The sequence below is a fragment of the Curcuma longa genome, chromosome 10 (genome assembly GCF_044706935.1).
Source record: "Curcuma longa cultivar G26 ecotype Majalengka, Jawa Barat chromosome 10, ITB_CL_G26_1.1, whole genome shotgun sequence".
In the NCBI taxonomy this organism is placed as follows: Eukaryota; Viridiplantae; Streptophyta; class Magnoliopsida; order Zingiberales; family Zingiberaceae; genus Curcuma; species Curcuma longa.
Window position 1 is genome coordinate 10,446,395 of NC_133870.1, and position 13,920 is coordinate 10,460,314.

At 38.4% G+C, this 13,920-nt stretch overlaps 1 protein-coding gene, 1 non-coding gene and 1 pseudogene across 3 annotated transcripts; 2 read left to right on the forward strand and 1 right to left on the reverse strand.

Annotated features, from left to right (window-relative positions):
• The first annotated feature begins 360 nt into the window (after positions 1-360).
• On the forward strand, positions 361-4,979 carry LOC141836406 (uncharacterized). Of its 2 annotated transcripts, XM_074723893.1 has the most exons (5): positions 361-398; positions 528-553; positions 643-754; positions 2,141-3,815; positions 4,704-4,979. In XM_074723893.1, the coding sequence occupies exons 4-5, from the start codon at positions 2,193-2,195 to the stop codon at positions 4,854-4,856; spliced, it is 1,776 nt and encodes a 591-aa protein (XP_074579994.1). In that variant the 5' UTR covers positions 361-398; positions 528-553; positions 643-754; positions 2,141-2,192; the 3' UTR covers positions 4,857-4,979. The 2 variants fall into 2 exon arrangements, with proteins under 2 accessions (XP_074579994.1, XP_074579995.1); XM_074723894.1 differs by lacking the exons at positions 361-398; positions 528-553; positions 643-754 and having other exon boundaries at positions 2,256-2,345; positions 2,420-3,815.
• A 961-nt stretch (positions 4,980-5,940) lies between these two features.
• TRNAG-GCC (transfer RNA glycine (anticodon GCC)) lies at positions 5,941-6,011 on the forward strand. The gene has a single exon. It is a non-coding gene; the product is annotated as a tRNA-Gly (tRNA).
• A 2,790-nt stretch (positions 6,012-8,801) lies between these two features.
• Positions 8,802-9,519, reverse strand: LOC141835623 (uncharacterized; annotated as a pseudogene).
• Positions 9,520-13,920: the final 4,401 nt, after the last annotated feature.

Genomic DNA, 13,920 nt, shown 5'->3' on the forward strand with positions numbered 1-13,920 from the left:
GATTAGAATTTAATTAGAATCAATTAAAAAACTTACCTGCTAATGGATAATTTATCTGGTCCATTCAATTCTATTCGAACTCAAATTCAGTTTAATTGTTTAAATCTCAATTCGAACATAATAAAATTATAATTTAAAATAACTTAAATTTGAATTTGATCCGAGCCAATGCCCTATTTAGGATCACAAACTTAGTAACTCCACTTCCATATCTTAATTCTCATAAATATGATTCTGAGAGCCTTCTCCATCAATATCTTTCCTCCCTAATGAGATATGTGATGGGCCATGTTAAAAAAATATTGATACATTTAGTTAAATAAATAATTATAAAAACTAAATAGATGTCTACCTAAATTATCCGCGTCGCGTGAGAGACAGGCGAAGATAAGTAAAAGGTAAAGGAAAAAAACAGCCTTTGCTCTCTCTCTGTCAATCTCTGCTGCTGTCACTGCTCGAAATCATTTCTTCGGCTTTGTTCAATGCATTTCTTTCCCTAATCTTTGACTCTTTTGATTTTGGTTCAGCGCCGCTTCGATTCTTGCGCTTCAAGGTGAGATCTTTGGTTCTTCGTCTTCTTTTCCGCATTATCCCCAATTCCAATATTTGAAGTCTTTTTGCTTCACTTGTTTTGTGGATAAGCTTTGTCGCTAGATTAGGAGTTAAAGCGGCTTCTTTCGAAGATTTGACTATCTGAAAAATAAGTGGCCGAGCGAATGAACAGAGCACCGGATGCGATTGACCAATATTCAAGGTTTGATGCCCTCTCCTTTTTTCCATTCCATTTATTTGATGTCATCGATGCTTGCCGTATGCTTTGATAGAAGAAGCTGAACTTGGGAAGCCTTTGGTCAAAGGAAGATTCACTGTTTTCTTGTTCTGATGACTCTATTTTAAGTTCTAGAGGAAGTTTAAGAAGATTTCATTGTCTTCTTGAAAGCCTTAATTGGTCAAAGGAACTCAATCCTTCTTTTACTGCCTAAGATAATAAAGTTTCATTATCCAACATCCCTAAGATAGCCTAGGAGGAGGATCTATATAACTGACCTCACTTAATAGTACAAAAGCTCGGTTGTTGTAGCTGTTGTATCCAACATCTCTAAGATTCCACCAATATGTAGCATGATAACTTTTATTGCTCCTATAACAATAGATAAATTGCTTGTTGGGGATGGGATGTTGAGGGTTAAGACTTGACCTCTGCCTTTGGAGGTGGTGGGATTTGGATCATAAAGTTGGTGTGGTAGGTGGTTTGGTTGAGTCTCTTTTGGTTTGACACTTGACGCAAAAGATCAATGAGACCAAGAATTCTTATGGCAAGGTTCGTGTTTGTATCGAAGTCAGGGGTATTAATAAAATTAAAAGAACTCAAATGCATATGCATATGCCCTATCAATATGGTATTTATAGAATCGAGAAGATGGAAGCTTATTGTTTCACTAAAGATAGGATTAGACACACGTTTTAGTCAGTGTGAATCTTACATATTAGTTAGTTAACTTGTTGTACTTCTTAAAACCATGCATTGAATGTCGACGAGAATTTCCAACAATGATTGGACAAGCCAACTAATGATTGACACCAAAACAGAGCTAAAATGATTAACCTTTTCGGCATTCTGATTGTTCAAACATGTCAATGGAAATTGGTTGGACCCGTCTCCTTGCCACTAGCTCTCATCCTTCAAGGCGGGACAAGAATTATGGAGGATCTAATTATATAAAGTCGTGATCAATTGGTGCTTGCTGTGACCACACTTTTGAAGCATCACATTTATTATGTCTTTTAGAACAACACCTATTATACCTTTTTTTTCTCACTTACTCTGATTGTACGTAGCCAATACCTTATGTTTTAGACCTTCCTGCAATACTAAATCACGGTGGCAATCCATCCAATATTTAGATCTTGACAAACTAAGAAAGCTGGATCAAACCTGGTGACATTTTCGGACATATAAATAGTGACCACTCAGACTTGGACACAATATTCCTTTACCATTTACCTATCAATTCTTTATTTTCACTTGTATACCTTTGAAAATTCAAACTATGTTACAATTTTTAACTCATATAAAAAAATATCAGGGATTGCTTTTTAAAAGATGACTATCACATATAAATTCACTTTTGTCATGCAGTGAAATCAAGTTGTTCTGAAATGCTTGAGCAGAATCACATAGCTTAAAGAAGATGGAAGATATTTTCTTAGTTGGGCAAGAATCATCAGATGAGAAGCTTACTTCATCTCATAGTCAAAAGAATAGTTTAACAAATGAAGATGACAACTGCTTCACTCTTTCCGATGGTCAAGTGGAGTGTGATAGCGAGAACCTTTCCAGCAAGGTACCATTGATTTTGGATATCAAGGATCTGAAAAGTGGAAGATGTTTGATACATAAATCTTGTCCTTGTACCAGCCAACCCATTTTTGCAAATTCTTCATATCTGACGAGTACCAGTAATGGCAATGCACCACTTTGCATTCATTCAGCAAAACTAAGTTTCGACTCTTTTCACATCCTCTGCAGAAAGAGTTCATTGTCAAGTATCCCTTCCAGACACACACTTTATGGTTACAGCCCAAACTTTAAGCAGCGAGTGAAATCTCGAAGTGTATGCAGCCTGACTGATCTCATTGTTGAATGTTCACCTACAGTGCAAACAGGGAATTTACTTCTGCACCCCTCAACCGGATTGCTTGTTGGTTCACTAAATGAAACTTTGAAAAGAAAAGTCCTAATGAAGAGCGCAGTGGATTTTCAGTCAGTTCTTCGAGATGGCATGAAACAGATTATGACAAAGACAATCAGCGTAAGTGACGATAAAACAGCGGAGGAGTTAATTTCCCACGAGAAGCATTTTTGTTGTTCAAGTTCAAACTCCAAGTCATTGTGCCAGTCTAATTCATCCAACTCTGCTCTTCTTCAGTGTGTTTGGGAGAGCAGGTATCCCTTCTTCCTGTTCTCTGTGGGCAAGGATCATGGGAAGCGCATATACATGGCCAGTCCACATGATGCCAATTCTTCAATTGACAAGGCCCTTGACTTGATCTATCTGTTTCATGCACACACAGAAAAAATAAAGGAATCAAATCATAGTGTTTCTAGCTTGGTTGCAAAGATGAAGGTAAGAAGTTTTCTGCTTCTTGGTTCTGGCAGACCCAATTCAACTGAAACTGAATTTATTATGTCAGCTGCCAATGAGGACCTTTCCAGTGGGCTGCAAACATTCACATCTAGTCTTGTTAAAAACAAGGAACTACCCTGTAGATTGTCTGAAATATTTAGGTTAAATCGTCACTCAAGATCTCATTCAATACAAAAGGTTAATGGTTTGAGCTCTCAGCTTGAGGAACTGCAAGAACTTCATACAAGTAAGCTAGGGATGATTGATGAAGCAGGTTGCCGGAAGGTTCCTTTTGCCGATTTCCCTCGTCACCTTGAGTTGGCTGCAATAGTTGTAAAAACTTTTAGGTTTGCTAGGAACGATGGGGCATCATCTGGTGGTTGGGGTCTCAAATTTCTCGAGAATGGTGAAGATAATGATGCCAGTGCTTCTCAAGCGTCTCTATGTTCTTCTGGATCCAAGCTAAATTGTATAGAGCATTGGAGATCAGATATAAATGTGAATGTTCTTATCCCTGCTGGAATTCATGGTGGCCCGATTTCTGGAATTGCTGGCCCTTCTAGTCTCATTGACAGATGGATGTCCAATGGGCAATGTGATTGTGGCGGCTGGGATGTCGGGTGTCCACTAACGGTACTTAACAACAATTCCGAGGAGGATTCAAAATCTCTCAACCTGACTATCGAGGTTTGTAGTATGAATTCATTACTAGTTAAAATAATTCCCAGTAGAGCTTCCTCTCTAGTGTTTATTGTTTTTGTAGAGAACTGTTTGCTTGTGTTTTGTGAATAAATAACAAAATATTTTGAAAACCACAAAATTGTTAGGTAATTATTTACATGCCCGGGCTGTCTGTTAGTGCTTCAACCTTAAACCTTTAGTTAGGTTGAAACATGATAGACATGATTTATGTTTGGTTTGCTCATCAATATGAACCAACCAAACCTAAACCATTGTTGTCTTTTTGTGTGTTATTACGGCGAGTTTAAGAATAGTAATTAAATAATAAGATCTATATTTGATCTTGAAGCAAATAAAAGCAAAAAAAAAAAGTTCTTATTTGTGGTTTAGTTCGGTGAAAAATTTGGAATGTGACCACCGTTTGGAATCACATTCAAAGTGCCAGGCTTTTGGCCCCTTGCAAAAATGAGAGATATCAGTTGTACCAAATGTTAGTGTTAGTGCCTATGCCAAGCACAAACCCTAGGTGTTAGTACCTCATGGAAGCCTCCGAGTCATTGCACAAGCCTATCTCTATCGCCTCGTGTGAAGCTCTCAACCATTGTGGAAGCCTATTGTTGTCACCTAGCATGAAGCCTTCGAGGAGTCATTTGCAGACTTCCATGTCTCAATTGGTTGGACTTATGAAATGTTTTGCCCGTGCTGACCAATTCAGAATGATTTTTTTTTTCATCCATGAATGAAACAATTCAATCCATCTTGATCATCCCTATGAGTTTGTAACTATTCCCTATTCGTTGTAGCAACTATTCCCTATTCGTGAAACACCTAGAGCTTGTTGTGTTCTACATTAGTCATGCTCAGGTACTGATATATGATCTATGCTATTTCCAGGGCGCCAAGGGCGAGCCGGTTTTCAAGATGTGCTGCTTAAACAAAGACCTATACAACATCTACTTCCAACCAAGTCTTTCAGCTCTTCAGTCATTCTCCATAGCTGTGGCAATCATCCATTCACAAATCCCCAGCCTTTATCCAAAATGGTAAGCCACTATCTTAATACTCTGTAATTGCTTTTCCATTTTTCCTTCCTGTTTTTTGAGGGATTACAAACTTTAAATGTTATAGTTTTTAAACTAGTTTTCGCCATTCTTTACTCTACTGTAATGTAATGTAATGTAGTTTACCTTGACATTGTAAAAATACAAAGAGCTGATTTTTCTCAATCTAGTTTTCCTTCATCTCAAAGCCACTGCAAGTTTCATAGTTTTGAAATGGACGTTAGCTTATTGTATATATTGCAAAGTTTAAGGACTTACTTACACTGTGATAAGTATATTCTGTTATACAATCACAGAATAGAGCAATAGTATAATTACTTAAAAGGAATCACAAATCCTATTTTTAGACTTGGCACTTAGCTTCTTCCAGTGAGGACGGGTGACAAAAAGGATAGACTGATATATGAAATTTCCATCAATTTAGGATCCTAAAGAAAAGTCATATCATATTGAATCTGTTGTATGTAGTCTTATCCTGCATTGTATGATGCGACATCAAAATCAAATTAAAACTCAAATGAAAAATGAGGAAGAAATTAACATAGTGCAGATGATTATAGATAGCGATCGATTGAAAGATCGAGTTGCACCTCTTTTATAGATCTTAACAAATAAACTAGGGGAAAACCTAAATGTCTTAGCAAAACTTATCAAAAGTATTTGAGATGTCAAAACTAAACAATTATCATCGTAAAACAATTTCTTAAAAACTTAAAAGGAGATCTTACAAAAGATGATTATTTAAAAATCTAAACCTTTTAGTTTGGCTATTTTAAAATTTGTGATAAATACGTGACATCATTTATTTGGAATTGGAATCTTATACACCATTATTCAGTGAAGTGAGATAATGGTTGAAGGTGAAATGATATGAATATATATATATAAAACGCAAAGTATTTTGACTATTTTAAAATTTGGAAAGGGTATTTTGAAGAGAGAAAATTTTAAACATTTGATTTTTTTTCCTTTTTTAAATATACAATTTCTAGCAGTCACTGAATAAGAAATATGTCTTAAAAGTACATGTGATCATTCTTAGAAGATAATAGAGGCTCCTGGAGACGCGAGCACCAGTGGTCTAGTGGTAGAATAGTACCCTGCCACGGTACAGACCCGGGTTCGATTCCCGGCTGGTGCACATTTTTTTTTAAATAATATCTCATAAAATTTTCATTTAATTCTGAAATAATTATTAAATTAAAGTTTACAAACTCTGAAAAATCTTATACCGCGTCAAATAATGTATTTTTAAAATAATTAAATATATAAAGCACGAACTCTTTTCCAACTTTTGTCCTTTTCTTTAATAAAATGACAAACTCAGAAAACTATATATTAGCGGAATAGATTACATGAATCTTGACGCTATTTCTATATAAATTCTGATTGAAACTTCGCAATGGATCCAGTGGAAAGTGCAGTGACCACGATTTTGAATTCATTACCTCCATTTTTTTCATGCTTGGAAAGAAGATAGACATCAAGCTGCCGCTGCACGAGATCCTGGGTCTCTTCTTCGGCCTCCGAGGCCGATCGAGAGGAGGCTTCGTGGCTTTGAAGAGCAGGAAATCAATCCTATTCCAGCACCTCCGCCCGAGACAGCAAGATCCAACCGTTCCGCCGCTCGTCCACACCCGCTCCATCTGATCCCCCTTTCACAGCCTCCGCGGAGGGGAAGAAGATCTTCATCGGCCAAACAAAGGGGAGGGAGAGACCATTGGGCAACGGTCATTGGCCGGAACATTAAACGCGCGGCCCTCCGAGTCCGAAGGGAATGACTGGTGGCTCCTCGTCACTGATCCGATCCGATCGAAGGGATGTGGGGAAGACCGATCCGGAGGCATCTTGGATTCCAGCTCAGGTTAAGTTGAAGCAGGGGAGGATCCGCCGGGAGTCCCAGCTTCTGGTCGACGGCGCCAGAGCGGAAGCGGAGGAGTGCGGTGGCGGTGGAGAAGCGACGACGAAGGATGAGGGAAGGAGGAAAAAGGGGATTTTCCAACGTTCCGCCCTCTCTCTCCCTCTGTCACTCTCTTGGCTTTTATGATTTTAAACTTCAGTTTTACCACATAAAGTTTATCAAAATATTTTCATGTTTAAAAATATCATTATACCCCCTCATTACTTTTGGATTTCATATGAAACTTTGGAAGGATGTACATCGACATAGTTCTTTACCGTATGGTTACTTTTATTTAGAGCTATAAATGATTCCAGCTTTAAACCTGTAGTTTATTTATTTATTTTTTACCGATAATCATGAAATCGATGTGAGACCGTTAGAAGGATAGATTACACTTTTTATTAAAAATGATAAATTAAGTCATATTTAAAATAAATCAAGCGGTTGAAAGAGTTATTCCAGCTTGGCTTAGTTTTTTTAGGGTCGTTAATGAACCAACTTCGCTTCAAAGAGTTATTCCAGCTGGGCTCATTTAAAATTTTATATTTTTAAACTTATTTAATTGGTGTATTCACTATATTTATAAAAACTTTATTGATGGATATAATCCATCTCTGTTCATAAATATTAATGAATTGAACACATATATATTTAAGATCTTCAATCTATCCCTGAGGCAATGGTGTAACGGTAGGACATCCGAATTGTAATTCAGGGACCTGCGGTTCAATCCCTAGCTACATCCCTAGCTACGATGTATTTGTAGGAATTTTCCTCCAAAATGGGAAACACAATCAAAGGATGCTGGGCATCTGGATTGACCATCGTATGCGCTTCCTGATTTACTATGGTGGTCGGTGGGAAACTTCCGTGGGACCGTACCGACCACCCCAGAGATGTGGCTACTGAGATTATTATTATTTTTTTAAGATTGTTAATTTAATTTAATAAATTATTTAATATTATTTATTTAATTGATCTCATATATATTAAACGAATATAAATAAATTATTACTAAGTCGAATATCAAATTTATTGATGAATGTTTGATTCAATTAAAATTTTAATTTATTTTATATGATCTTAACTAAATTTAAACTTCTCTAGTGTTTTATTCATATTTGACTTGCACTTGATTTGTTTAGATATTATTAATTTTTTAATTTAAATTCATTTAATTATTTAAAATTTTTATATTTCTAAATTTATTTAATTGAATAGTGAGTTTGATTTTGAAAGTTTATTTATTCATTTATTATATTAATAAAATTTTTATTGATAATTCATAAATTTTATTCGGTAACATTGTTTATAAATAATTCCTAATTTTTATTTATGAATATTAATAAATTTATTTATTTAATTTAATAAATTATCTAAGTTTATTTTTTAATTAATTTTATGTAAATTGAATGAATATAAATAAATTCTTATTAAATAAAATATTAAATTTAGTCATTAATATTTTATTCATTTACAGCTCTATTTTTACTTATCACGTGTTAAAATTCCGGCTTTTATAAATGTTTATCTAAGATCACTCGGATACTACTAGACATAGGAATAATTGATATATTAAAACAATACATTATAATTCATAACATTGCTTGGAATTTGACTTTTACAAGAGGATTGTTTAATTCTAATTTAAAATTATAGCATCATAAATATTATAAAAATATTCATTGTACTCCTCATAGCTTTCATGGTTAAAATAAATTATCATACCTGTAAGTTCCTTAGAAGGATGAACATCAACATATTTCTTAATAATATAATAATAAACTAACCTTTTGGGGAAAATGAAGCAGCCCATCGCCTTTTGGACGTCGTAGTTTATATTGTTTAACTTTACGCGTCGGCGGTGATCTGATGTTTCGGGGGCATAGCCATGAGATTGGTTACGATGGAGCAAGATTTTATCATGTTGAAGAAAAGTGGAGAAATTGTTGTTCGATTGAGAAGAGGCAAAAATTCGTGGAAAATTATGCGGAAAGGCTTTTTTGGGGGACACGAGGGCGAACAAAATCATCGGAACGGTGGAAATGGAGAACGGAGAGCGGCGAAGAAGCTTACCTCCAGCTGCTTTTGGACGACCCTCGGCCGTTTTCTTGGCCGGCGGCGAGCCCTGCATCCAGTCACAGCGTAGATGTGCTTCTCGATTTACCTCCTTAGCGAGATCGAGAATCTGGCCCGCTCCTTCCTCTTAGGGTTCTCCGACCTCAGCCAGATCGTATTCTTCTCCTTCGTCGTAGGAGGCGACGGTGACCCCTTCCGGTGCCGCTCGATCTCCATGGAGGTTCGGCTCCTCGTTCTCTTTTCCACGGGAAACCTCGGGATGCAGCGTATTCTCGTTCACCGGCGTCGGCACGGCGTCGCCGCATCCCTTTGGTAGCACCAGTTTCATCCGGTCGGCCGCCTCGCTCGCGGAGGTGCACCAGAAGCCTTTCCCTGATTTCCTCTGACCCCCAGGTCACCGACTCCTCCCGAAGGAAGACGGATCCGCCGGCCGGAAGTCTCAGAAGGGACCCACAATCGTGGTCCCCTGCCGGCGACGATCTCCTCCTAGCTCATGCGGCGGATGGGTACGCGCCCACCCCACGTCTTCAATATCGGGAAGGATAGGTCGAGAAGGCGATCTCTTTCGCGTTCCTCCGAGTGAGAGCGGCACTTCGGCAGCTACGGTCGCCGCCGCCGCCGCCGCCGCCGCCGCATCGGGATCCGGACTAATGGCAGGGCGTCTCATGGCATGCCGGTGGTGAGGACCATGGAAGATGATAAATTTTACCTTTTGTTCAGAAAAAGTTTAAATATATTTGATAAAGTAACTCTTAGTTAAATTTTATTTAAAAAAATAAAATTAATTTGCACTCCTATTTTAAAATAAATTAATGCACGTTGAGTTGCCTTAGGTCAAAATTAGTCTTGGAGTTACTTTGAAAGCTATTCTAAGATGACGAAACTGAGGAATTTGTAAATCATTAGATCTAGCATTATGAAATATTTAATAAAAATGTAGATAAAGTAATTGAGTTGAACTATATATATATTTAAAATGAGATACTCTTTTGTTATAATGATAGTTGAATAAAAGCTAATATTGGCTAATTAGGCATAGGCAAAAGATTTATGCTTAGGGCCCAAATTAATTAGGATCCTAATTTATGATATTTTAATATTAATTATATTATTTTTAATATAAAGTTCACTTTTAAATGTGTTGGATATTGGGGCCTTAATGGACCAATACAATTTTATGGAAAAAATTAGAATGCCATCAATTGATGGAAGTCGTAATTGACTTCAAAATCAAAATCTATATTTCGTGTAGATAGATTTAGACTATTAATTTGCTTAAAATCGATTAAGGGTGAATGAGAAATTAATTGTTTAAAGTCGGCCTAGAATAACATTAATTGTTAATTAATGTTATATAAGGAAATGCATGGGGAATAATCCCATATCGAAAATTTTTGATGGGCTTCCTTTTCTTATTAATGATGTTGTGTTAATGGAGTTAACACAAAAAGCTCACGTGCTTTATTCTCACGAGCGGGCAGGTGCTTGCACCTGTGAGCCCGTGGCCCGCAACACACGTACACACGTAATGGGTGCTTTGTCGGCGCACTTTTGTACTTCGCACGAACGGGCTAGATCGATCCTGCCCAAAGGTCACATCCACTCACCAACGGTATTCAACCTCTTCACCTAGGGGGCCGGGGACCATGGTTAAGCGAGAAATCTAACAAGTCTTGGCAAAACTTCTCCCAACAAGCAAGAGGGAGTTTTGTTTAGGTTGTTTTGTTTGCTTGTATGCTTGTCTTATAGGAACCAGGAGCTGGAAGCAAGTGAGAGAAAGCAGAGGTAAAGCAAAGAAAGACAACTGAACCAAGCCCGGGATCAATTCAGATCAAAACTGAGTAAACTGGTTCCAGCCGACCTGAGTTTTGCTCCAGTTGACCTGAGTGGTTGAAGCCAAATCCAGACCCGCAGAGAAAGAGGATCGTGGCCTACGTAAAGTCGATCTGAGATGGAGTCAAGTCGACCTGAGCACACTATAAAAAAAGGGCGGACGTGCACAACCAAAATATCAAGCTTGAAGCCATCCTTCCTTGCTAGTGGTGATTTGGAACCAAGATTTTGCAACCGGGGAAGATCCAGAAGGACTGTGAGGCGCTCAGGACTTCCAGAACGATGTCAAGGATTTTGGTTTAGTTTTTTTACTTGTCCTTTATTCTTATTTATTGTATTTTTTTATACGGACTGTAAGACGAGTTTCTTCGCCTCCGAACAAAGTTCGGAAAGGAGATCACTAGTGGACGGACGCCACCTGTACATAGACCTTGGATGTACTAACCCTGGGGGTTAGAAACTAAGTAAATCTGCGAGTCCCCTGTATTATTTTCTAATCCGCTTCTTAATTTTCTCTGATAAAATTAACAAATGAAAAGCAATAACACGTTATTCACCCTCATCTAGCGTGTTACAACGATTCTACACTAAACACCGAGCGCGAGCAGCCCGAAAAGGCAAACAATGAAGGTGGCTTCATGGAATATTAGGGGCTTCCACAAGCCTCTAAAGCATGGGGGAGTGCAGCATCTTTTCCGACAAAAAGACATTCAGGTTTTGGCGTTATTGGAGACAAAGTTAAAGGTTAACTCTTTAAGCCCAATTTTACAATGAAGGTTTTCAAGTATGACACATGCACATAACTTTGATTTTTCTAGTCATGGGCGAATATTACTTCTATGGGATTTTCAGAGGGTGGATTTGGACATTGTAGTAACTACGGAGCAATATATGCATTGCCATGTTCATTGTTGTATTTCTGGCAGGAGCTTTCTGGTCACTTTTATATATGACCTTCATTTTATTGTCACACGGCGACCATTATGGGAGGCGCTTACGGATTTGGGGGACTCTATTTCTGCTCCGTAGATGGTTATAAGGGATTTCAACACTTTTCTATCCATCGATGAAAAGCAAGGGAGGCACCGGTCACCAATCATGAAATGAGGGATGTGTAGATTTTTTCCAAAGCATGCGGATTTGTGGACCTTCGATCAATTGGAACTCGCTTCACATGGTCAAATGGTACAGTATCTTGTAAGCTTAATCGAGTTTTGGTTAATCCATTTTGGTTGATGGTAGATTTTGATGCATACGCGGAGTTTATGGCACCGATTGTCTCTCCGATCATTCTTGTGCCATAGTGCATACATTGGGAAAGAGCTGGCTGCCAAATCGGTCTTTCAAATTTCTCAATATGTGAACATTACACAAGGATTTTGAGGCGGTTGTAAGCAACTCATGGACAGCTCCGGCAACGGTGAATGCTCAATTTGTACTCAAGACAAAGTTGCTTCGCTTGAAAGGTTGTTTGAGGACGCTCAATAAGGATAATTTTTGTCACATTTCGGAGCGTGCATGGAGAGCAAAGGAGGAGTTGGTGGCAGTTCAGAGGGGTATTCTTGATGGCGGTCCAACACCTTTGGAGTATAGTAGTATTCGGAAACAAGCCAATCTCTTAGCCAAGGCGGAAAGACAATTTTATCAACAATGGGCCAAGAATATGTATCTAAGGAGTGCGGACAAGTGTACCAAGTTCTTTCATGATGTGGTGAAGCGAAACAATAAGCGTAATGCTATTATTACACTCCTAAAGCGAAACGGTGATCAAACAAGAGAGTATAGAGGAGGTTGCGGAGGAGTTCGTGGATTATTTTCATGGTTTGCTTGGACATGTTAGAGAGGGCAGCAGCTTGGGTGGCATGGACAGCATGGGTCGGACACTGTTGAGGAGTCAAATTGAGGATCTTTGCAAGCCGGTGGAGGTGGAAGAAATACGGGCTACCTTGCACGACATTGGGAGTGGAAAAGCCTCGAGTCCGGATGGATATGGTTCAAAATTCTTTCTCTCTGCTTGGGATATTGTTGGTAACGATTTAGTTGCAGCTGTGCAGGAATTTTTTCAGGGTGGCAAACTGCTCAAGTAATGGAATCACTCCTTGATTTTGCTTGTGCCGAAGGATGATCATGCGGTAAGTGTTACGGATTTTAGACCAATCTCATGCTGTAATGTGGTTTATAAAATCATCTCAAAGATACTTGCTGGGCGATTAGCGGTTGTCTTGGAATTCTTATTAGACCCGGCACAAGTGACTTTCATTAAGGGAAGGTCTATTGGTGACAACATCTACTTGACTCAAGAGTTACTTCGTAAGTATGCAAGGAAGCGGGTTTCTCCTCGGTGCATGATTAAATTGGATTTAAAGAAAGCATTTGATATGGTTAATTGGGAATTCCTTCTTTCGGCACTTGTTGGTTTTGGTTTTCCCCAATAATTTTGTAATTGGATTAAGGAATGCATTACTATAGTTTCCTACTCTATATCTTTGAATGGTGGGGTGTATGGTTTCTTTAGTGGAAGGCGTGGCCTTCGGCAAGGGGATCCACTTTCTCCTTTATTATTTGGCCTATGCATTGAGGTATTGTCCAAAAAACTTCGTGGCATTTCCACTTTGACTACTTTCCATTTTCATCCGATGTGCAAGGAGGTTGGTCTTACACACCTTGTATATACGGATGATCTCATGCTATTTTATCGTGCGGATGGGTCTTCTATGCAACATTTGAAGGATTGCTTGGATTTCTTTGGGGAGGTATCGGGTTTACGAGCTAATCCGCAAAAATCATAGATTTTCATGGCCGATGTAGAGGCTACTATCAAGAATCAATTACTTCAAATCATGGGCTTTCATGAAGGCTCCTTTCCCTTTAGGTACTTGGGCATTCCCTTAGCGGCGGAGAAGCTTCGTATTGCCAATTATGGGCCACTTTTGGATGCTATCACTCGAAGGATTAATGCGTGGCCCAAGCACACGTTATCTTATGCCGGTAGATTGGAATTGGTGGGCACGGTTCTTCAAGGTATGGTATGTTTTTGGCTATCTATGCTACCAATTCCAAGTGGGGTAATTGAAAAGATCAAGGCTATTTGTCGAAGTTTTGTGTGGTCTTCTAAGTGGTCTCCTATCTCTTGGTCTAAAATTTATCTATCAAAGAAGGATGGAAGTTATGGTCTTCGGGATCTCCACGCATGGAATGAAGCTTTGCTAAGTAAGATACTTTGGGACATACAATC

What these genes read in the sequence shown, in the direction of transcription:
- LOC141836406 (XM_074723893.1), top strand. Translation starts at nt 2,193, where the DNA reads ATGGAAGATATTTTCTTAGTTGGGCAAGAATCATCAGATGAGAAGCTT. An exon ending in CTCTCAACCTGACTATCGAG is followed by an intron (nt 3,816 to 4,703) that starts GTTTGTAGTATG and finishes TGCTATTTCCAG; the next exon opens with GGCGCCAAGGGCGAGCCGGT.